Raw genomic sequence first — 25,885 nt, 5'->3', positions numbered from 1 at the left:
AGCCAGTGGAGCTCCTGGAAGAGGGGAGTGACATGAGAGAATTTGGGTTGGTTGAATACCAGACGGGCTGCAGCGTTCTGAATGAGCTGAAGTGGCGGTAGGTGGCAGGGAGGCCAGCCAGGAGCACGTTGCAGTAGTCCAGGCGAGAGATGATAAGTGAGTGGACCAGGAGTTGAGTCGCTTCTCTTGTGAGAAAGGGATGGATTTTGCGGATGTTGTAGAGAGAGAACCTACAGGAGCGTGCTGTCGCAGCTATGTTGGCTGAGCAAGACAGCTGGTTGTCAAGGATCACCCCAAGGTTCTTAGCTGTTTGGGAGGGAAGTACAGTGGTGTTGTCAATGAAGATGGAGAGATCTGCGAGAGGGCAGTCTTTCCCTGGGAGGAAGAGTAGCTCTGTCTTACCAAGGTTGAGCTTGAGGTGGTGGGCAGACATCCAGTCGCCAATGTCTTTGAGGCATGCAGAGATGCGAGCCTCGATTTGAGTGTCGGAGGGGGGGAAGGAAAGGAAAAGCTGGGTGTCATCAGCATAGCAGTGATAAGAAAAGCCATGAGATGAGATCACATAGGCAAGGCACATAGGCAAGGCACATAGGCAGTGCTTCTCACTGCTCTATCCTCTGTGTGTCTGTGTCAGGCCTGACACTCTCATACCAGAGGACCTCTGCTTCTCACTGCTCTGTCCTCTGTGTGTCTGTGTCAGGCCTGACACTCTCATACCAGAGGACCTCTGCTTCTCACTGCTCTGTCCTCTGTGTGTCTGTGTCAGGCCTGACCCTTCCATACCAGAGGACCTCTGCTTCTCACCGCTCAGTGCTTTGTCCTGTGTGTGTCTGTGTCAGGCCTGACACTGAGAAGTTAAAATGTTCACACGCACATCTCTTTTCCAGGTGCTGAGTCAAAAAAAAGTTTCTTCATGAGATTCAGGAAGACTCGCGACACTGTTGGTAGCTCCCAATATTTTTCTGATTTATTTTACATTAAAAATGACAACATTTCGAGCCCTCACAGGCTCTTCGTCAGGTCAGGTTTGCAATGATCAAACAGGTTCAGGTGTGTTCCTCATAATGAATCTAGGGCCCACCAGTGGGTGTGGCTATGTCATGATAGACAATCATTGTGATATCTAACACATCAAGTATCAAAAGACAAGACAATAAAGCGGGAAATAGCCCTGATAATACAATCAGACATTGCTGAGTGTTAGTGAGTGAAAAGTAGCGTTATCATAAACATGGATCAAAAATATACAGTAGAAGGGCCAATTTGATTTTATTTATGTGGCCTATAAACTCTAAAATTATTGTTAAGGGTAGGTTACTATATAGTCTCATGATGTGATATTCATGGAAGTATTTAAACTCTACCCCCACCCCCCCCCCCCCAAAGAAAGGGAAGTAACATTAGGCAATCAGAACAACAACAATAAACACAATAATATTAGAAAATATGTTGTCAATATAGACTTATCAAAGAACAAAATAGTCAAAAGGGGAAAGAAGCATCAAGAAAGGTAACCTTCTCAGAGGCAAAAGGTATACAGTCTTCTAAGCCCATACTTGATCAATTATAGAAAGGGTTTGATGGAGATGTCTTCATTAAGGCCTCGGGGGGCCCTTGTCTGTAGATAGAAAATCCAGTAAAGTTCTCGTTGGAAAAGACGTATTTCCGTGTCTCCTTTTCTTCTTTGTGGGAGAACTTGTTCGTTACGTGTGTAGCACAGAGAAGCCACAGGATGGTTTAGTTCATTAAGATGTCTTGCAACAGGGCTCTTTACATCACCTGTGTAAGAGATTATTTGTCACAATAAATATCACTGCATAATATTGCAACAATATGTTGCACCAATTTGTGTTGCACAAATCAAAAAGAAAAAAAATATAGAGGCATTTTAAGATCTGGAAAAGATAACCACATAACCTAGTCCACAGGGGCATTTAAGCATGTAAATCACACTGGTGGTGGAACATGTGATCTTCCCTTTAATTTTTATGGCTTTGGCATTCTGTGGGTGGTTGAAGTGGGTGCTTGTTGTTGTGAAGTTGCATTGAGTACACGAGTTGCATCTGAAATGGCCTTGCAGATTGTCCAGGAAGGTGTGAGGTTTTTTAGGTGACAAGTCTGAGTGGATTACTGGATTACCATATCGCCTACGTTAGAGGCTCGTCTGTAGGTCATGCGTGGAGGGGATCTGAAAATGTTGCCCAAAGATGCGTCTGCATTCAGGATATGCCAGTGTTTTTTGATGATATTATGAAATTAATTTGCTTGAGAGGAGTAGCGCAGGATACAATGAATGGGGTCCACGGTCCCTTAGTTTCTCCTTTAGTTGTTTGCTCTGTTCCTTATAGGATTCTTCTGAGCTACATATTCGCCTTAGTCGGTGGAATTGGCTTATAGGGAGACTGTTTTTGAGTGGAGATGGATGGAAGCTATCTGCTCTCAGTAGGGCGTTTTTGGCTGTAGGTTTCTTATAGATATCAGTGTGGATTTCTCCATGATCTCTCTTAATGGTGATGTCCAAGAAATGTATTTATTTTTGATCATGTTCCATTGTAAATTTAAGATGTTGGTTCTTTGAATTTAATAGTTGATGGAATTCTAGTAGAGACTCAGACTTCTCATCTCCTGACCAAAAACAAAACAAATTATATCATCAATGAATCTCCTTCACAATTTAATTTGAGGGAAAAAGGGATTCTGGACTGGATTTAGGACAAAGTCATGTTCAAATAGTCCCACATATAGATTTGCAATAGATAGAGAGGCTTTGGAGCCCATACTGCAGCCTTTTGTCTGTAGGAAGAACATAATATATCCTCATACACATACAGTACTGTACTCTCAAAATTCACACACGTTTCACGTCCTGTCCATCCTGTGACCTCATGTCTTTGCCTGCAATGAGACTGCTACTCCTTAGAACACCTTATATGATCACACGAGTGTTAGGTGAGGATATAACTAATACTATCTGCTAGTTGAATACGTTCTGTCTGACTGATGAGTGAGTTTTAATGGTGCCTTTATAAGTTTTACTCTTCCTGAAAACACAATGTTTACTAGTGTTTTATAAGGTGCAATGATGATGACGCATACAGAGATACGGAGAGCTGACATCATCATAGATAAGTTGACAGAGGCACAGAGTTGTGGCACAGAGATTACATTGTGTGGGATGAAAACATCAGAGATAGTGTGGAGACAGAGGCCAGGGCTTAAATACAGTTAAAAGAGAGGAGCTGTTATCCTAGTACTGCTGAATAAAGAAAGACGTCAATGACAGATAAAGACACCATCATGTTTGGTGTTCTAAAGAGTAGCAGTCTCATTGCAGGCAAAGACATGGGGTCACAGAATGGACAGGACGTCAGACTAAATGTGTGTGGATTTTGAGAGTACGTATGTGTATGAGGATATATATTATGTGTGTTTGTATTTAAATTAATAACTAAAAGCTTTAAGGGGGGGATACTGAACTATAGTGTGTGAGTCTGATGACATTTTCTCTAACAATAATTTAGCGTTTTTAACCGTTTGCAAAGCACTAACTGTAGATTAGTTGGTAAAATAAAAAAAATAAAAATTACAGGATGCAAGCTTAAATGATATTAAAATAACTGACCTGATTGAGCTTGCCAGGCCGCTTTGCTCTTCAGTCTAGACAGTAAAACAGATTGGACCTCTGGCTTAGTTAAAAGATAGATAATGCGGCGAGGGGCCAAACCACTCCATGCTTTAAAAAATAATCCAGACTTGGATTATTTAATTTCTCTCGTGTTACACATGGCTCCTCCTGGGTATTGATTTTGGGGAAGTTCTCCAATACTGATTCACTGTTCCAGTCCGGCATTGAGCAGTAGTCTAGTGAGCACGGACAAGACGCGACCCGGGTCTGAGCCCCTGGCCCCTGGCACACCACTGTTAAATCAATGATTTCATTTAGAAGCGGTTTCCTCTTTCTTTTCTCTCTAGACATGGAACTGTTTTAATGGAGACCATCAAGAAAGGAGTCCATGACGCAGACTCTGAGGCCCGCTCCGTGGCCAGAAAGTAAGTCACACAGTTAGCTTTACCATTGCTTCAGACCAGCACTGTGTTGTACTTAGGGCTGCACAATATATCGTTTCAGCATCGTCATCACACTGCTCATGCATATGCATGTGTTTATATGGATACGGATATTTAATATAGTTATGGATGCCTTGGGGGCAGGACTCGATAAGCCTCGGCTTCTTCCTGCCCCTTTTCAAACAGTTTTCTAATGGAGTTTACCGTACTTAGTTTCTTGGTTGTTATTGGTTTTATTCCTGTTTTTTACTTGATTGTTTTATGTATTGTTTTAACTGTTTGAAATAAATCTTTTCAATCAATCAAGAAATAATAATAATCACATCGCAGGATGTGCATGTCAATAAGGCAAATTAACACGTCATCGTACAACTTTTTTGCTGCTTGATACAAATGAAAAATTTGCATGGATCTCATTTTCCATGACTAATGTACGAGAAGTCTGTCTGATATAACATCATTTGCTCTGGTGTTGTCTTACGGCGGGGAAGCGTCACGTCACGGAGACAGTTTGATTTCGGTGTCCTTTTTAACAGGGAAGACCGATCACACCGGCTGCGGTGCGTCGCGTCCGTCTCGCGTCCTGCAGCGAGAATTTATACCTCTGGTCTCTTTTTGATGATAGGCGCGAGCGGCCGAGTGCAGCCAGGCATGACGTCAGTACAAGTTGTGACTGGCGTGGAGCCTTCGCAGAGCAAAACAGAGTGCTTCTGGTGTGAATGGCCAGGCTCCTGCTCAACGCTTCCGTGACGTGCCGTGATGGAGACGTTTCTGGTGTGTTCGAGGCATTGGCCTATTTTAGCTTAGCCTGGCTCATAGCTGCTAACAAGCTACTACTATGTCACCAGGGCAGTTTAATACCCAGGCCACCTTCTTAAAGGGGCAAGGCTTGATAGCTACTCGTCATTTGGTGAAAATTCCTGTATGTTTTCATATCGCAGTATACAGTATATCGCAGAAACAAAAGATATTGCAATGTCAGTTTTTTCCAATATCGTGCAGCCCTACTTACCCATACTGGGCCTACTCTGTGTATGATGCAGTATCAGTATCGTCCTGTATCCATACAGAATCAAATCAATACTCTTTGATTTCCCATCGGAATACCAAACAGGCCTATGCAACACCCAGCTGTGATGACATCATCACCGCCATCACCCTCTGAAAGTGTGCCGTGTGTTTGGAGCTTTGCCAACTGGCTTCTAGTGTTCCTGTGTTGAATTAAACTGTGCATAAAACATAGTGGAAACAAGGCAACAGTGTGTTTATCCAGTATGAATGATGCAGTCACCCTCTCCAACCAATCACTCAAAACTATTCAAATGTAAAGGACCAAGTTTGAACTCCGTTATGGAACAATGCAGATATATTTTGTAGGGCCTTTTTGGCATTTCTAGCACCCCATATTGCTGGATTGTACAAATCATTTAGTCAGCCTTAGCCCCGACAGTAAAAACAAACAAACAAAACAAAAAAACAGTAAAAGCCTTAGGGAGAAATCGTTTTTCAAGAAACTCAAAATGGTGGAAAATCCAATATATGATGAAGGTCCTAGCAGCAAATTTGCAGAGCAACAATAGCTGGCTATATGCACATTTGATGCGATTCAATCTGGTAGGAAATCTGATTTATATGAATTTAATATGCGTTATTCGTTAACGCGATATCTGAGGAACGCCTTGACGGAATTTCATCAAATTTGCCTCAAACATCGACTTAGACTCAAGGATGATCTGATTAGATTTTGGTGGTCAAAGGTCAAGGTCACTGACCTCTCGAATGCCATTTTCAAGCTTGTTAACGCGATATCTCAGGAATGCCTTGACGGAATTTAATCAAACTTGTCTCAAACATCGACTTGGACTCAAGGATGAACTGATTAGATTTTGGTGGTCAAAGGTCAAAGGCCAAGGTCACCGTGACCTCTCGAACGCCATTTTCAAGCTTGTTAGTGCAACATCTCAGGAATGCCTTGACGGAATTTAATCAAACTTGTCTCAAACATCGACTTGTACTCAAGGATGAACTGATTACATTTTGGTGGTCAAACTTCAAGGTCACTGTGACCTCACGAACGCCATTCTCAAGTTGGTTAACGCAATATCTCAAGAACGGCTTGATAGGATTTCTTCTGATTTGGCTCAAACATCGACTTGGACGCAAGGATGAACTGTTTCCATTTTGGTTATCAAAGGTCAAGGTCACTGTGACCTCTCAAATGCCATTTTCAAGCTTGTTAACACGATATCTCAGGAATGTCTTGATGGAATTTCTTCGAATTTGCCTCAAACGTCCACTTGGACTCAAGGATGAACTGATTACATTTTGGTCGTCAAAGTTCAAGGTCACTGTGACCTCACAAACCCAATTTCCAAGCTCTGTATCACAACATCTCAGGAGCGCCTTGACGGAATTTCTTCCAATTTGCCTCAAATGGCGATTTGGACTCAAGAATGAACTAATGGCGGAGGCATAAGTCCGCGTTGCGGTCATTCTAGTTTTGTTTCATGGTAGCTGAGATAACTCTACGTGAAAACGTGTTCTTAAAATGTGAACCCGTGAACTAAAATGAGTTTGACACCACCGGGTTAGAGAGTCCATCCCATCATCGAAAGGTCACAGTTGTTATCCTAAGGACATCCAATGCATCACCAAACAGATGTCCTGAAGTCAGGTGCTCACTCTCGATAAGCGCATCAGCTTATTTGCTAAATGGCAAACGTGCTGATGCTTGTTTTGGGCCATTCGGCTTGCCGTTGCAGGTGTTACTGGAGTTTCCACGGCCACTTCAACCGGGAGGCGGAGCTTCTGTTCCAGGGCCTGGAGTCATCCTATCAGAAGGCCCTGCAGGCGCACCTGAGGAGCGGAGATAGCGTGATGTCCCTGCCCGCCTCCGACCGCTCCTCCTCCTCCTCCCAGGAGAGCCTCAAGTGAGACATGCACACTTCCCTTTTTACATTGATAGACTGATTGATTAGGGAGCATATGAAGGATAATCATTCAAATATATATATATATATATATAAATATATATATATATATATATATACACACATATATATATACACATATATATATATATATACACATATACATACGGTATACATATACATATACACACATATATATATATAGGGGGGGGGGGGGCACAAATATTGGTTGGGTGGCCTAGTCAAGGACCACTAAACTTACACAAATTGGACCACAGACCCCCGTATCTGATAAGATTTTGTCCCAGATCCCCCAGCTGATAAGATTTCCGTTTTTAGATGTTTTATTACAGAAAGTGTATGGAATCCATGACCATATGACATATGGACATATGTCATACATTCTGTGATTGTCTTACTTATGGATGGTATTATAGTGAATATAAATTATCATCTGTTTTGCTGGGGACCCGCTGGAACCCCCTCAAGGACCCCTGGAGGTCCCCAGACCCCACTTTGAGAACCACTGGCCTAGTGGATAGAGATGATTATCATCAGTATTATAAAAAAAAAAAAAAAAAATCTTACTCCCCCCCCCCCTTTTTTTGCCAGAAAAGGTCTTTAGATACTTATAACTTACATGGTCAAGCATAATGTGCCCAACTTTCAGGCCAGCAGTCATTTTTTCAGAGTAAGTGCATGTTCACACCATATGCCAAAGCCACGCCAAAGCCACGCTGTTTAAATTCAGCGTCCTTGTTAACAGGCGAGTCCGTTCACACCGGCCGCACGCCACACCACGCTGACGGCATGCCAAAGCCATGTTGATTCAATAGTTTCAGCTTCTGTTCTATTTTCCAAGCATGCCGCGCGCTGATCCCGAGCTGCCAGGCAGGCAGTCAATGCAATTTGGGAGGGGTGGGAGGGGCCTGTGAGGGGTGGGAGGGGCCGGAGCAGCAGCTCCAAGCCGGCCGCTGAGGAAAAGAGATTGTTTCTGGTGTGACCGCTTTGGCGTCAGATCAGCTTGAGTCTGCTTCAAGGCAAGCTTCAGTTCTGCATGGCTTTGGCGTTTGATTTCCAAACTTTTCAGATGCATGAAATTCCTCCTAGACACAATTAAATGAAAATAAATATCTAAATCAGATTATTGACCACTGCAATTTCCAAATCACAAGAGAATGATGCCATTGTTCTCAGACGGGAAAGCTATTTTTCCCACGTCCCAAACAAGGTTGCTATGCTGCTGTAGAGAATCCCTGGCCAAGTTTTAGGAGAAAAATGTATCGTATTGTTTTCAAACGTCAACAAATCTTAAACTTTAGCTCATTTAGATGTTTATGTGTATGTATGTATGTACAGTATGTATGTATGTATGTATGTATGTATGTATGTATGTATATATGGGTATATATATGTGTGTGTATATATATATAATAAGGAAGTAAGTGGGCTCTGTTTGTTTCAGTGAGTCACATCACTGATGATGTCATAGGTGACATCATCAGAGACATAGAATCAAGTAAAAACACATTACAAAATGATTACACACTGCTTCAGACAAAACAAGTTTATGCAGAGTGCTACCATCACATTCACTCTTCTGTCTTTCTCATCCCTCTCTTACCTTTCCTGTTGTTTCTCATCTACCTTGATGACACAGGCCTCTATCTTCCCAAAAGCGCTAATTTAGCGTTTGCGCTTGTTTAACGCCATGCGCAATGCAAGCGCATGCCTGTGATAATTGTACTGGGCATTGGCTGCCACAAGCCAAAGCAGGCGTTTCAGCGCTAAAATGTGGTGATTGATTGATAGATGGCATTACCCTATCGTCAGCAGCGCGCAATTACTTTGCGCTAAGAGCTTTGAAAAGGACCTTTTACGCGCAAATACCTCGCGCTCTCGGAGCGTACCTGTAATCTCCGTGCAGCGCAGTGCAAAGTAGAAGTCCTTTTGGAGATGTCATTACGCACAGCCTAGACATCAAACTATGCTGCTAAAATTGGGTATTAGCAGATAATTCAGTGAGGCAATCAACTACAACTCACTGAGAAACTTTTATCACATCGCAAAGAGGAAATGAATTGAGAAAACTTGTTGGACAATGGACATAGGCTATTTACCTTCATAACCACCCGGAGGGTCGTTGGCACCACAGACGATCTGTCAATACGCTCTCTCTGTCCTCGCACGAGTGAGTACACTCTATTACGCATGAGAGAATTACAGCATATTGCATGCCTCGGCGAGGCAGCCTCGTGCAAACAGCCATTGCGAGATGGGAATCTGATTGGTTTTGATTGACGTAATGCCCAGCCTTGCCTGGCCACGCCTGTGAATAATTCTGGTAGTTAAGACCGCCCAAATCCCGTTTGCGCAGGCATTTTGGGGCGCAGAGGATTTTGGCATGGCTCTAATTTGCGCTTGCGACAGGTGCCTTGAACCTTTCCGTATCCCGGCCGAGAATTGCATCACCAACATATTTCGGGGCTGTTTTAACTTAGAAATCAGGGAGGTCACGTCTACCAGACAATTATATCACTTTGAAACAGTTACATTTCTGTATAAATCATTACAAGTATGCTCCCGTGAGGTGGGGATGCTTTTTTCTCTCTGCTGGGCGGGGGAGAAAAACTCGGCAGAACACCTGGTGGACGGCGCAAGGCGGAATGCTATCTTCCGTGACTTAAGGCACGCGGAAACAAGTGCGCAAGCACTATTAGGGGATAGCGCCTGTCGGAAGATAGGGGCCACAGTCTTTCTGGCTCTGAAGGCTGCAGTAGCTTTGGTGGACTATTGATCCATGTGCCATTTGTCTCAGTCTAACAACCACTGTATTGATGTTTTGTGTCGCATTATTCCACGGCACTGTGGGGGAGGTGAGCTGCTGATTGATGGATTGATTGTGTGTTCATCAGTCTGCGTTTCAGTCGGTGGACCTTTCTAAAGACATACAAGATTGAACAAGGAGGTCACAGGAAATCTGTGCGATGAAAATCTTGCATCTCTAAAAGGTCAACTGTTCAGGAACTTAAATAGATGTAGCTTGATGGCAATGATATTTCTGACATTATCCATGGGGGTTTGAAAGGGTTTCATAAGCCCAATCTGTAAGTTGTAATGTTATTGATCTATCTTCATTTTATACTCACTATACCACAACCCATGCTCTGTTTTGTTGTTTTACTTTTTCTAGTCTTGTCTGACTGATTGTTTTGTGTCTCCACAGCCGACCCCTAACCATAAAAAGTAGTGTTGGAGGAAGCATGGCCAGATGTAAGGACACACCACTTCACTGTAGAAGGACTGTTAGAATAGTTAAAACATATTCACTTCCAACACACACCGCTTCACTGTAGAAGGACTGTTAGAATAGTTAAAACATATTCACATCCAACACACACCGCTTCACTGTAGAAGGACTGTTAGAATAGTTAAAACATATTCACTTCCAACACAGACCGCTTCACTGTAGAAGGACTGTTAGAATAGTTAAAACATATTCACATCCAACACACACAACGCTTCACTGTAGAAGGACTGTTATAATAGTTAAACCATATTCACTTCCAACACACACAACGCTTCACTGTAGAAGGACTGTTAGAATAGTTAAAACATATTCACTTCCAACACACACCGCTTCACTGTAGGACTGTTAGAATAGTTAAAACATATTCACTTCCAACACACACCGCTTCACTGTAGAAGGACTGTTAGAATAGTTAAAACATATTCACATCCAACACACACAACGCTTCACTGTATAAGGACTGTTAGAATAGTTAAAACATATTCACTTCCAACACACACCGCTTCACTGTAGAAGGACTGTTAGAATAGTTAAAACATATTCACTTCCAACACACACCACTTCACTGTAGAAGGACTGTTAGAATAGTTAAAACATATTCACATCCAACACACACCGCTTCACTGTAGAAGGACTGTTAGAATAGTTAAAACATATTCACTTCCAACACACACCACTTCACTGTAGAAGGACTGTTAGAATAGTTCAAACATATTCACATCCAACACACACAACGCTTCACTGTAGAAGGACTGTTAGAATAGTTAAAACATATTCACTTCCAACACACACCGCTTCACTGTAGAAGGACTGTTAGAATAGTTAAAACATATTCACTTCCAACACACACCGCTTCACTGTAGAAGGACTGTTAGAATAGTTAAAACATGTTCACATCCAACACACACAATGCTTCACTGTAGAAGGACTGTTAGAATAGTTAAAACATATTCACATCCAACACACACAATGCTTCACTGTAGGACTGTTAGAATAGTTAAAACATATTAATTTCCAACACAGACCGCTTCACTATAGAAGGACTGTTAGAATAGTTAAAACATATTCACTTCCAACACAGACCGCTTCACTGTATAAGGACTGTTAGAATAGTTAAAACATATTAATTTCCAACACAGACCGCTTCACTGTATAAGGACTGTTAGAATAGTTAAAACATATTCACTTCCAACACAGACCGCTTCACTGTAGAAGGACTGTTAGAATAGTTAAAACATATTCACTTCCAACACACACCACTTCACTGTAGAAGGACTGTTAGAATAGTTAAAACATATTCACTTCCAACACACACCACTTCACTGTAGAAGGACTGTTAGAATAGTTAAAACATATTCACTTCCAACACACACCACTTCACTGTAGAAGGACTGTTAGAATAGTTAAAACATATTCACTTCCAACACACACCGCTTCACTGTAGAAGGACTGTTAGAATAGTTAAAACATGTTCACATCCAACACACACAACGCTTCACTGTAGAAGGACTGTTAGAATAGTTAAAACATATTCACATCCAACACACACAATGCTTCACTGTAGAAGGACTGTTAGAATAGTTAAAACATATTCATTTCCAACACAGACCGCTTCACTATAGAAGGACTGTTAGAATAGTTAAAACATATTCACTTCCAACACAGACCGCTTCACTGTATAAGGACTGTTAGAATAGTTAAAACATATTAATTTCCAACACAGACCGCTTCACTGTATAAGGACTGTTAGAATAGTTAAAACATATTCACTTCCAACACAGACCGCTTCACTGTAGAAGGACTGTTAGAATAGTTAAAACATATTTATTTCCAACACACACCACTTCACTGTAGAAGGACTGTTAGAATAGTTAAAACATATTAATTTTTGAAAGAAACCAGTATCTCTATAGGTATAGAGAATATATAGAATAACAGTGATATTATTTATTGAAAAGTCATTAGATTTCATGTCTGTGAATGTGAGAATGCTGCTTTACAATCACTAGGAGGCAAATCTACAGACTAGAGCCTCAATTAATGGACACACTGTGATTTACACTGATCAGACAGTGTGCATTTTGACAAAATAATCTTTCCTATTGCTGCTTTAAGTATGGAACATTATTCGAACACGTCAAACCATTTAACAGTATGATTATAGCTGTAAAAAGAGAGTGCTGAGTGTCCTTGTCCGTCTCTGTGTGGCCCTCTAGCCAAAGCCTCCCACTCGGGCAGGCCGCCCGCTGCAGCCACCTTGCCTGGCTCTCTGCAGCGCTCTCGCAGTGACGTGGACGTCAACGCAGCGGCCAGTGCCCGCACGCGCATGCCGGCCGTCCCCTCCGCTGCTCCATCCTCCCCCTTCAGCGCTGCCTCCGCCCTCCCCCCTGGGTCCTACGCTTCACTAGGTAAGACAGACCGCTCCATGGCTTCAGCTGATTCAATGTGCTGTATGTAGCGGTCAGGTGAACTTTGGTATCACACATCAGCCTTTTACTCCTTCCATGCCTTTTCCTGATTTTTGGAGAAACAGCGCCCTCTTCCTATTTTGTGCCATAAAGCAAAAGATGTCCCTTTGTGCAGTAAAGCAATGCAGCAGATTTCCCATCAAATCTGGCACACAATGTAAAATGCTTTGTAGAGGCCAGTAGATTGGCAGCTGTGGTCGTATATGTTTATATACAGTAATTATCCCAAATATCTAAAAAAAAAAAATGGTCATGGTTTATTGATGTTGAAATGCTTAAACAGGCTCCATTCAGGTCCCTTTGTCCAAGTGAGCAGACCACAGCAAAGAAACAAAGCCACTGATGCACAGTACATGAGTTTGATTGTCCTTCTTGTTGGTGCTTACTAGCCCAGTCTTAACCCGCCTACTAGCCCAGTCTTAACCCACTTACTAGCCCAGTCTTAACCCGCCTACTAGCCCAGTCTTAACCCACCTACTAGCCCAGTCTTAACCCACTTACTAGCCCAGTCTTAACCCCGCTACTAGCCCAGTCTTAACCCACCTACTAGCCCAGTCTTAACCCGCCTACTAGCCCAGTCTTAACCCACCTACTAGCCCAGTCTTAACCCGCCTACTAGCCCAGTCTTAACCCACCTACTAGCCCAGTCTTAACCCACCTACTAGCCCAGTCTTAACCCACCTACTAGCCCAGTCTTAACCCGCCTACTAGCCCAGTCTTAACCCACCTACTAGCCCAGTCTTAACCCGCCTACTAGCCCAGTCTTAACCCGCCTACTAGCCCAGTCTTAACCCGCCTACTAGCCCAGTCTTAACCCACCTACTAGCCCAGTCTTAAGCCACCTACTAGCCCAGTCTTAACCTACCTACTAGCCCAGTCTTAACCCACCTACTAGCCCAGTCTTAAGCCACCTACTAGCCCAGTCTTAACCTACCTACTAGCCCAGTCTTAACCCGCCTACTAGCCCAGTCTTAACGCTGTTCTAGAAAACAACTCTATGTAATGCTCAGTATGCGACAGAAGTCAGGCTTTATTACCAGGTTCATAAGTTCATGGAAAAGTTACATGGGATTTATGTATTTTCAAAGGAAAATTCTGGTTGCGTAATGCAACCATGCAAATTATTTGTACATTTTATAACCTGTACACAAAAGGTTGGTAACATGACATGCAGCAAATCTAAATAATATTAGGATATCACTTTCACTTGTTTTATTTACGTGATTACTCATCATGCATTTATTGTACTTAAAAAAAACTTGGCTTTTTAATACTTGATGTCTTTGAACTTTGAATATAAGTGAACTGAAAAAACAAAGAAACAAATGAAAATAAAAGTTAAATAAATAAATGAATAGGCTAAGTGACTGTTCGTTATTTAGAAGGGGGGGGGGGTCACTGGAGGGATTTGGAGCGCTCTGAATTAAAAAGCCCTTCACCGAAATATATTTTTCCTTGAACACAAGTGATTAGAAAAATATGATTGACACTCCCCGACAAAATGTTATACTATTTTCGCTTGTGAAACAAATGTTCAGTGTCAATAGGGCATCACGCATGGGACAAAAACGCATAAACAGATGGACTTGCACTATGAGATAAGAAAGGCCGCATCTGGCTATGAAATAAATTGTTAAATTATGATGCATATTATGCTCAAAATTAGCGCAGTGGAATAACATTTTCCATTCCTTCGCAAAGAAGCAATGCTCACCTCTATTCAGCCAAGGCAGCCAGTGTGCAGCTGTCCAGTGTGCGGTGCATGTTTATTATCAACGAATTTGGGGTGCCTTGCCCCCACGTTTCTCTCCCTCTCTCCCAGCTGTCGCTTCTAGTCTAGACTATATGGACGGCTTTGAGTCTTTTATTTCTTTCCATGAGCACGATACACCGGGTCATACCAAAAAGTTTGGCCAGGAGGGGTGTTGTTGGGTATAGTTGCTGAATTCCGAAAGGCAAAAAAATATATATACTGTATATATATATATATATATATATATATATATATAGATGGATCAAAGAAATGCAAAAAAATAATAGAGATCAAATAAATATATATTTGATCCATAAAAGATTTGTATGACCCTTCTATGGACTCAAATCAATAACGGTGTACCCTCCATGAGACTAAATTTTAAAAAGCATCACCCTCCCCTATTTCCCTCCAGTGGCCCCTTCCAAAAATAACGAACGGTCCCTAACTAAAATAAATAATATATTAAAGATAATAATTGTTTAATCGCGATTACCTTGTTTTCAGAGTTGTGGAAAGCCAAAATTATATAATTGTAATGTGATTAATTGCACAGCGCTAATACACACACAAAAGCTATTATTGCTGTAGCCTGGCTGCTCCCTCACCCCTTCCCCTCTTCCATTTGGTTAATAAGTATAACCTCCTGACCCTTGACCCCTGACCCTTAACCCCTGTTGTATCTCTCCTGGGCTCGGCCGCCTGCGTTTGGGCCCCTCTCAGACGGCACGTGCTCTGTTAACGCGGAGGGTAAGCTGTGTTTGTGTTTTCCATATGTGGACAGGGGAGTGATGCTCCTCCATGCCCCCTTGGTGTGTGTTATCCCCCAATCAGTAGTGTAATAGTGGTCATCTGTGATAGAACTGTATACTGTATGCATGGGCTGTCTTGGCATGGTGTACTGTACCCTTTGTCCTACAGTTGGAAGCTGTTGACTGATACACAGGATTTTGATGCACCTATCCGACCTTGTGCTACTATTAAACTATTCTGATTGCCGACATAGAAGTGGTAGACCGGGTCTAAATGAATTTAGATAGCATTAAATGGTCCGCCATGTTATGAGCGTCACTTTACATGTATGGTATCTATACAGTTGCGTGTTTCTAACATTAATAAAATATGAAGGTAGGCTATTTTCTGATAGTTTGCTAAACCACCACTTGCTATCTGCTAGCATTGGTTGCTAGGTTGCTAACGAATTTTTTCTTCATGTTGCATGCGGCAGACTAGATGCCTTGCGGCACATTGCTGCCTCTACCTGTCGGAAGTATTACTGTTCTTATTTATCCGATGTATATCGTCTATTTTCCTCGAAATGGGGCTATATTTGGCCTGGCTTTCAACTTGCGGGCACCAATAATTTGACTATACTTTTCTGGCCTTTGACCTTTAGCGTCTTACGGCAACTCGCGGCTGGCGCTTACCGATTTGGCCTGGCCTTTGACCTTGGCATGTTAAATTGGCGCTTCCCAACTTGGCCTCCTTGGCCCCCAACTTGGCGCCTCCCAACTTTGCCCTCAACTGGGCTTCTCCTTTTTAACTTGGCGCTTCCCAACTTTCCAAACCGAAAATACTCCCCAGCCTAATGAAGAATGTGTTCCAATTTAAATTTGATAGCCTGACTTTTTGTGGTAACAGTTAGCGATTTTCACATTTTAAACTATGTCTCTGTGAACTGTATTTGAAGGGATTTAGCTTACAATCAGACTTCCCAATTGGAAAGTAACCAGAGGAGAGCAAACGCATTGTTGATTTTTTTCATACTGTAGGATTTGTTGACAGTAAGAAATCCATGAAAAAAGACCAGTGTTATCCTTTAAATGGGGATGAAACCGGTTGGGGTCAGTGATATGAAACTTGTGTCAAATCCCTACAGTCTCCCTAGACTTTCATGCATGTGGATACCTCTCTCTGTATCTATTGTGGTGTCTCTGGTTAGTTACGGTAGGGCTGCGTGATATCAACAGAAATATACCAGGATCTGTCTTTCTGTCTGTCTCCTGGTCTACCTTAATTTTTATTTCTGATTATTCAATTTAGATTATTCAATCTCCACACAGTTTCTTGCTCGGTGCATTCATAGATATTATGTCGGTTTTTGCCGGAGAAAAAATATATAACATTCCGATTGTCGATTTTCTGAAATGCTCTCTTCATACCTGCCCTTGTATCCTTTCCTCAACCTCGCATAAGATGTTTTCTGGAGGGAGAAGCAAAGGAGAAGGACTCTGGACACTTCAGTGCAGTCTGCTTCAGAAAATACCTACAGTACTACAGATTAGGCCTGGGCAATATGGACCGAAAATCATATCTCGAGATTTTTAGCCTGAATGGCGATACACTATATATCGGAATCGGAATGGGCAAAATTCTCAGTTTTCAGTTTTCAGTAACTTGGTGCTTTCACAAAATTACACAATGAGATTTTTTGATAAATAATCTCAATAATGTGGATATATAGACTAAATCGGTAAAGGCAAATAATAAAACGGCTAGAACAGTCTCGTACAGTAAGTTCATCACTTTACTGTAATGGAGAAACCAGGAAAAGACAACACTTATGCCATATCACACATTATCCAAAATCTGACATCTAGTCTCATATCATGATATCGATATAAATATCAATATATTGCCCAGCCCTACTACAGATGACAATAATGTTTTTGTTTTGTGACTGGGTCTCGGATTGAGTGCTAGTTTTTATCTTTTACTGCCTTTCAGCTTAGCTCTCTCTACCCTGTTTAATTCCTCTGCCATGATTTCCTCTCCTGGTGATTCTCAATTTGGTTGAATTTCACTTTATTTGCATGCGTTTTGAAAATCTCACTTTCAACTACAGTTCACATTTCAGTGTCATTGAACTTCACTACCAAGAGTTTTGACTTTTGACTACGATGATTCCTCTCTCATTCTCTCTCTCTCTCTCTGTCTGTCTGCCTCTTTCTGTCTTGTCTCTCGCCCTCTCCCTTTGCAGGCCGAGTGCGAACCAGGAAACAGAGTTCAGCGCCCAGCTCGTCAGTGACAGACAGCAGGGGGCGGAGTCGAGGCAAAGTTGTCTCCCAGTCCCAACGTAAGCAGCTCCTGTATCTTACATAGCATTTGATGGAAGCTGTACGACATTAGAGACATTAGTTGGATTGGAGCCCCTAACCCTGCTAGTGTCATTGTCAACCTATTAAGCTACACAGGACTCCCTAAAATGCATTGAATTAAATTATCTACATTTAATAATAATAATAATAATAATAATAATAATAATAATAATAATAATTGTCCTATATAATGTGAAATATTGTCCTTAAAGTTGAGCTGAAATGGGATTCCCATGGTATATGATTCTTTATGGTCATGTATTCTCATTGGTATTAAAACATGGCCCAAACAGTGATATAAACTGGTGCACTTGAATGAAATTCCCCTTTATTGAACGTGAATCCACATATTTCAGCTGGCAGTCGGTCAGGTTCACCAGGCAGACTGTTGGGCTCCACCTACGGCAGGATCCCCAGGCCGACCATGGGCACTGCGGCAGCCACCACCGCAGCTGCCCCCAACACTCCCACCGGCCAGACAGACAAGACGAGGCCCCGGGGCCCAGCGCGCAGCCAGGGCTGCAGCCGAGAGACCAGCCCCACCAGATCTGGCATGGGTAAGAGCCGCCCAGGGTCCCTTATGCGGTGATTCCCAACCAGAGGTGCGAGGACCCCGAGGGGTACTTGAGCAGCTTGCAGGGGGTATATGGAAGGAATTACAATTTATTTTCAAAATATTCCAAGTCATTACATAAGCCCATTGCTAAAATGGTACGTGCGCGCCGCAACTTGAAGTGAATAATTCACACGAGCAAACTCATGTGAGTGAAGCTTTTTAAACCAGCTAGCTAGCAAACATGGACAAATGGCTGAAAAACATCCAGTTGCTGTCAGTGTGGATTGAGGTTTAGGGGAGCCGGTGCCTAAAGGGAAAGAAGAGGCCAAGCCCAAACACCAGCAGTTCACTGACAAATATATGATGTATGGATTTACTTGTACGTCCGCTGATCCACTGCAGCCAGTCACAGTGTTGTATTTGTGGTGCAAAGAACACACAAGAGTGAGGGGGTACTATTGGCATGGCAGAACAGCTCAAGGGGTAATACGAAAAAAGGTTGGGAAACCACCGCCTTACAGGTCATCTCACTGGTTAAAGCAAAACCTTGGAGCATTGCAGTGTCAGAGACTTCATTCTTGTTTCTACGGATCTGCATTGGTCAAACACCTACGTACAACTTAGATGTGTGCTTGACACCAAAGTCTACACGTACAGTAGGGTGCATCCCAAGTCTCTTATTTGACCTTTCCTCCGATCCTCATTTGAACCGGAAGTCGTTCTGGTCAGCTATTTTGAAGGTCGTCCCAAAGCTCTTTTCTCTGCTCCGAGGAGGGATCTCTGAGGAGCTATAAGCGAGGATACACGAGAGCAGCTTTATTTCTCTAAAAACACATTTCCATGATTTCCTTGCATCTCTCCATGCATCCTCGGTGGGAGGGTCTAAGACGCGAGAAAAAAATGCAAGTGAAGGAAACGTGGATGCAATTTAAGAGACTAAGATAGACTCCACAAGAGACCCCACAAGAGAGCAATATTCCTGTTTCCTAGTCCTTTTCCTCATACTAATAACTCCACCTAATCACTCCCTAAGGCCTGTCCTGTTTTCCCCTCTCTCCCTGTCTGACTAATCATTTCTACAGAGCTACAGAGGTGTGTGTCTGTCTGGCTGTATGTGCTACAAGCTAAACCTCTCCTCCCCTGCGCTGCTGTTTCTCTCTCTCTCTCCTCTCTCTGTCTCCGGCCCCTCGCTCGCCCCGTTAGCCCGGAGCCGAATCCCCCGGCCCAGCATGAGTCAGGGCTGCAGCCGCGACACGAGTCGCGAGAGCAGTCGTGACACAAGCCCCGCCAGGGGCTTCTCCCCCCTGGGTGAGTATGGTACTAAAGACCGCCTAACACCCTGCAGAGCTTTTGACATTTATGGAAAGCAAATTCCAGAAATTCCAGATTTGAAAACGTACACAACTACAATATGATTATATATCTGATAATTTTCAGGTCTTGAAATGTTTGGGAATTGCAGAGATTGTCCGGAAAAGTATGGGAAAACTATTGTTGTTCAGGCTCAAACATATTCCTGTAACTACACATTTTGTGCAGTTGAAGACTCAGGGCTCTATCTTCCCAAAAGCGACAATTTTGCGTTTGCGCTCGTTTAACGCCGTGCGCAATGCAAATTAAGGGTGGACACAAGCGCATGCCTGTGATAATTGTACTGGGCATTGGCTGCCCCATGCCAAAGCAGGCGTTTCAGCGCTAAAATGTGGGATAGATGGCATTACCCTATCATCAGCAGCGCGCAATTACTTTGCGCTAAGAGCTTTGAAAAGGACCTCTTATGCGCAAATACCTCTCTGCGCTCGGTGCTCTGCATGGAGATTATGGCTGCGCTCCCAGCGCAGAGAGGTATTTGCGGAGTGGAAAGTGGAATTCCTTTTGGATATGTCATTAAGCACAGCCTTGCCACGCCAAGACATCAAATTAGGCTGCTTAAATTGGGTATTAGCAGATAATTCAGTGAGGCAATCAACTATAACTCACTGAGAAACTTTTATCACATCGCAAAGAGGGAAATGTATTGAGAAAACGTGTTGGACAATGGACATAGGCTATTTACCTTCATAACCCGAAGGGTCATTGGCACCACAGACGATCTGTCAATAAGCTCCCTCTGTCCTCGCACGAGTGAGTACACTCTATTACCCATGGAGAGAATTACAGCATATTGCATGCCTCGCGCAAACAAACCATTGCGAGACGGGAATCTGATTGGTTTTGATTGACGTAATGCCCAGCCTTGCCTGGCCACGCCTGTGAATAATTCTGGTAGTTAAGACCGCCCAAATCACATTTGCGCAGGCATTTTGGGGCGCAGATGATTTTTGGCAGAATTGGCACGGCTCTAATTTGCATGCGCGCCGATAATTGCATCCCCAACATATTTCGGGGCCGTTTTAACTTAGAAATCAGGAAGGTCATGTCTACCAGACAATTATATCACTTTGAAACAGTTACATTTCTGTATAAATCATTACAAGTACCGTAGCTCCCATGAGGTGGGGATGTTTTTTTTTGCTGCTCGGCGGGGGAGCAAAACTCGGCAGAACACCTGGTAGACGGCGCAAGGCGGAATGCTATCTTCCGTGCCTTAAGGCACGCGCAAACAGTGCGCAAACCGCTATTAGGGGATATCGCCTGTCGGAAGATAGAGGCCTCAGTCTAGTATTTGTTGATAATCTTTAGCTAAAAAGTGTAGTGGTCTATTTGTCACACTGCCCAACAGCTATCAGCGTACATCATATTGAAAATCCAGCCAGCTACTCTGTGCCAATCTACCATGTGTCCGTGAAGGGGGTGGTGAATTCTTCTCCATTTTAGCCCCACTTTTATTTTTAGGTTGATAAGACGAGTGTATTTTTACAGGAAAATCTTGCTTAGTGCCACTTTAAGGTCCAGCCAAATGTCTCTTCTCACCACACACCAGTATGTCTTTGTAGATTACTGGCAAATTAAATGGCAAACATTTTTCCCATTCTAATTCTCTGCATGCTTGTACTTATGATTGAATGCAATCCTTTCACTGTTTCAAATGTCCAGATTCTCTTCTATTTTCTACACTAATCCTGTCATTCTGCAGCTACAAGGAAGGAAGAATTATTACCCATGCCTCCTTGGTTTCACAAGAAATAGCCACATTGAGTCCATATAGACGGTTTTATATTGACAACAAAAACATTCTAAATTGAACCCCAGCTCACTTCCTGTTGCAGTGTTTGCTATGGACAGGAAAAGGGAAAAAAGGGAAGCAGAGCAGGACAATTCTGTGAAAACCGTCTATAGTGTGTCCATATAGGCGGTTTTCACAGAATTTTCAGTCCTGTCCGATTGTACTAGCAAACACTGCAACAGGAAGTGAGCTGGGGTTCAATTTAGAATGTTTATATTGTCAAGTTAAAACCGTCTATAGCTTTTTCCCCCCCAGCGCCCTTTCCTTAACACATTCACTGCCAGCCGTTTTTTTTTTTAGTGTAGGTAGCTTCTGCCAGAGGGTTTTTTTGAGGATTCTGGCTCATTTTACAAGAGCCGAGGATTATTTTCTGCTTGGACTTTGTGAACACAAAGTTCACAAAAGTACTAATAGAATGTGTGCTTTCTCTGTCTAAAAGAGTTAGTTTGTAGAGTTAGTAGTTATGTAGATATTAGCCGTTGAGTACAGCATGGTTTCAGCGTCTGAGACTGAAAGCTGAGATAATCGCAGTTTTGTGAAATTCAATCAAACAGGCAGAACAGTCACTTTAACCATTTATTTTTGGCATCAGTGAGAGATCAGAAATCTAAACAATATAGTTCTGAACGCCCTCTCCTTCAAACTCCTCCCTCCGTGGGCGTGTCTGGTGGCTTTCAGCAGCGTTTGTCACAAGCGAGTTTCTACTGCCTGTCTGAGCGGTGAGCAGCCTCCCTCCCTGGCGGGTGTGGATGGGGCTCACTCGTTTCTTGGGTTTGAGAGCTTTGATGAAGCTTTGTGCGATTCTAGGCTTTATGCTGCGTGTTTCAAAGTGTGTTTTCCACCCAGTCTATTTTTGGAACCCCCCACCGTTGTGCGCCCGTGTGCACCAGCGTGAAAGCGTTTTCGCCTACAGTATGAGAATGAGGCTCGTTCGTTTCTGGGTTTTCGGTTGAGCTCTCAGCTGCAATGAAGCTGCCTGCGTGCGATTGTGGGCTTTCTGCCGTGTTTCAAAGTGTGTTTCACCCATAATCTATTATGCAAATTTGCAATCCCCCACCGCCAGCTCCCAGCGCGATAATGCGCGAAAGCGAAAGCGTTTTCGCCAATCCATTTTACAGTATGAGAGAATGGTTTCCTCGCGCGTTCCCCTGCAGTTTTGGCTCTGCTTTTTCTAGTCTGGAGAGCACTGTCGCCACTTAGTGGGTCGGTGGAATGGGTTGTACACGTTCGGTGGCTCCAATATTTTTATAGGAGACGTGGGGGGCGTTGATCCACGTCCCACTGTCAAATTTTTTTTTTTTTTTTGTAAGACGAGATATCTCGTCATTGGCAGTGAACGTGTTAATAAATGCAACGGAAGCGGCTGCAAGGCGCATAAAAGGCAGCCGCTCTTGAAAAGCGCTGCAGCTGGCTTTTTTCCCCCATCACAGCAGTGCGCTTTAAAGAATTCTGAAATGTTTTTTCAGAATAATAACTTTTCAGAAAATCGATCTCAGTCGATCTCAAAAGCCTACGCCACTGTGAGACAACGACATCAACAATGCTAGCTCGTTGCTACACGCTGAAAACGATTAGATCTGGATTGTGCCTGCTTGGTACTTTCGGTGGATGGTTGTAAAGGTAAACAGAGCCTCCCCCCATCCCGCTATACCAGAGTGGAGGTATTAGCAGCCAGACTCTCCCCCATTGTACGGAGAGAGTCTGGCAAGCGAGAGTACATCATACATCATCTTTTTTTTGCTGTTGTATTTAACGACGACACCTGGGATGCTTGGACAGGCATCGGTACCGAAGTTAACCCTTTGTTGCGGTGACAGCGCTCGTAGCCGCGCTGTGGAGACGGTACAGCGGACATGAGGTCACCTCTAACTTTCCTTCCCTCTGCAGCCACCCGCCGTCACTCGCGCTCCACCAGCGCCCTGTCCTCCGCAGAGTGCTACTCAGGTGACCGCTGGGCTTTCAAGCACAATGACTCAGATATGCAGCTGCTATTCCTTCATCTAGCGATTGCAGTAGAATACATGGTCATCCAAGCGTTACAGGAATATGTATTACCTTTGTTATCATGGCGCTGAGTCATGCCTTTACTAATGGCAAACAAGACTTTTGTGCTGTTTCACTCATTGTAGAGTCATGCCTTTACTAATGGCAAACAAGACTTTTGTGCTGTTTCACTCATTGTAAAGCCCAGTTTACACCAATGATTCACAACAAGACGAAACCGTTTTAAAAAGTTGCAGCGGTGTAAACTGGCCTGTCTCATCTAGACTCCAGCCAGCTGATGGCGTCGCCAGCAATTCCGATTGTCAAGTCGCAGGGGCTGGTTGCAAGTAGTTGCAACTTTCAACTCATCTCGTCATTAATCTTTGGTTTAAACTGGGCTTAAGTCACTCTAAGTGTTACTCATAGTGTTAAATCTATCAAAGGCATACGAATCCAACTTTAATTTGACATATTGGTTAAAAAAAAATCTCAATTCTCGCTCACTGTTAACTGGCTGACTAGGTTCTCCTGCTCTCTGAAGTGCCCCCCTGCATGTCTGTCCCTCCTTATAGACCCAGAGAAAGAGGAGACGTCCTCCCATCTCATCCTCTCTCTAACTCTGGGCTCAGTCCAGTCATGGCATGCTCCCAGAGTGGGAAATGAAAGTACTGGTTAGTTTTTACTGTGGCTGGTAGGTCTGTCTGCTTTATCAAACACTGGCAGGTGACAGCCAGCTGTGAGGAGACTGGCTGGTCATGTTGGAATCGACCTATCACTGAGCTTCTAAGGCTAAACGGCAACAGTCATTCATTTACAATGGAAGCCCGAAAGCTACAAACCGCAGCGTGTAAAATGTAGCAGTGTGTTGTGATTGTAGTTTGGCTGCTTCAATTTTTGCCCATGCCAGTACAGAGACATGGTAGGATACAGTAGTTATATTTACTTGATTAATTATTCCAATTAACAAGAACAATATTTGTCAAATAAAATGGTGAGAAAAGTGCAAATCTTTGACAATTTATTTATAAAAAATAGAGAAGATTCAGAAGAGCGCATGGGCAGTTTTGCCTTTTAGTGAAGGTGCAAAGACTAATCTTTCGATGCTACAGAATCTTCTTCAAAGTCAAGGAAAGTATGAAATTATTAATTAATGCACTCAGCGTGATGACGACTGCCTCTGCAACACTTTTCTCCTCCATTTAGCAACAACAATGACTGAATGTTACTGCCCGCTCCACACTGGTGCAGGACACTTTACATTTCTGTCTATTAACACAGGGGTAGTAACACAGGGGTAATGGACGTTTGTGGATTCCAAAATTGAACAGGCATGCTGAATTTTAATATGGAAAAGGAAGCTCCAAATGATGGTTGTTTACCTGCCAAAGCAGCTGGTAGAGCAGACAGACATAGCAGCTAATGTCAGAAGCAGCTGGTAGAGCAGACAGGTGTAGCAGCTAATGTCAGAAGCAGCTGGTAGAGCAGACAGGCATAGCAACTAATGTCAGAAGCAGCTGGTAGAGCAGACAGATGTAGCAGCTAATGTCAGAAGCAGCTGGTAGAGCAGACCGACATAGCAGCTAATGTCAGAAGCAGCTGGTAGAGCAGACAGGTGTAGCAGCTAATGTCAGAAGCAGCTGGTAGAGCAGACAGGCATAGCAACTAATGTCAGAAGCAGCTGGTAGAGCAGACAGGTGTAGCAGCTAATGTCAGAAGCAGCTGGTAGAGCAGACAGACATAGCAGCTAATGTCAGAAGCAGCTGGTAGAGCAGACAGATGTAGCAGCTAATGTCAGAAGCAGCTGGTAGAGCAGACAGATGTAGCAGCTAATGTCAGCAGCAGCTGGTAGAGCAGACAGATGAAGCAGCTAATGTCAGCAGCAGCTGGTAGAGTAGACAGATGAAGCAGCTGGCAGAGCAGACAGACATAGCAGCTAATGTCAGAAGCAGCTGGTAGAGCAGACATATGAAGCAGCTGGCAGAGCAGACAGATGTAGCAGCTAATGTCAGAAGCAGCTGGTAGAGCAGACAGACGTAGTAGCTAATGTCAGAAGCAGCTGGTAGAGCAGACATATGAAGCAGCTGGCAGAGCAGACAGATGTAGCAGCTAATGTCAGAAGCAGCTGGTAGAGCAGACAGACGTAGCAGCTAATGTCAAAATTTGCTGTTGGTAATTTCCTTCCTTGGTCTGCGTAGAACAGTAAGGTTCTCCCATCCACAGTGATACTGATCGTCACCCCAGCCTTCACAATTAATACCACTAGGAATAGTTTTATAAGGATCAGTTACAGATACGATTGATACAGGAGTTTCTATTGTAACTCAAACTAGAGGATTGTCAATTGTGAAGATAGTTTTGCTTATTGTTTATTGTTTTATTTTATTGGATCCCCATTAGCTATCACAATAGTGAAAGCTAGTCTTCCTGGGGTCCTAAAAGCTTACATCTAAGTTTGTATCACTTCATGTGTCATCCAACTGTATTATTTTGCAAGTTTATTTCATTTTCAGTGGAACATTGTTTTCTTCTTTTTGTGCTATGCAATGTCAGACT

The 25,885-nt window shown here is 43.1% G+C and overlaps 1 protein-coding gene across 1 annotated transcript in view; it reads left to right on the top strand.

The window, feature by feature from the left end:
* Positions 1 to 25,885, top strand: part of LOC310773728 (CLIP-associating protein 1-like) — a gene marked incomplete at its 5' end in the record, with an annotated part of 113,781 nt that overhangs the window by 48,643 nt on the left and 39,253 nt on the right. Inside the window, 9 exons of the mRNA XM_083633662.1 lie at positions 3,973 to 4,050; positions 6,831 to 6,998; positions 10,225 to 10,271; positions 12,525 to 12,716; positions 15,253 to 15,279; positions 17,510 to 17,605; positions 17,984 to 18,184; positions 19,387 to 19,491; positions 23,237 to 23,293. Of these exons, the coding sequence (XP_083489788.1) occupies positions 3,973 to 4,050; positions 6,831 to 6,998; positions 10,225 to 10,271; positions 12,525 to 12,716; positions 15,253 to 15,279; positions 17,510 to 17,605; positions 17,984 to 18,184; positions 19,387 to 19,491; positions 23,237 to 23,293 (971 nt within the window). The remainder of the gene's footprint in view (positions 1 to 3,972; positions 4,051 to 6,830; positions 6,999 to 10,224; positions 10,272 to 12,524; positions 12,717 to 15,252; positions 15,280 to 17,509; positions 17,606 to 17,983; positions 18,185 to 19,386; positions 19,492 to 23,236; positions 23,294 to 25,885) is intronic.

The sequence above is a fragment of the Poromitra crassiceps genome, assembly GCF_964638095.1.
Source record: "Poromitra crassiceps genome assembly, chromosome: 3".
Lineage (NCBI taxonomy): Eukaryota > Metazoa > Chordata > Actinopteri > Beryciformes > Melamphaidae > Poromitra > Poromitra crassiceps.
This window is presented reverse-complemented; position numbering and strand designations above follow the sequence as displayed.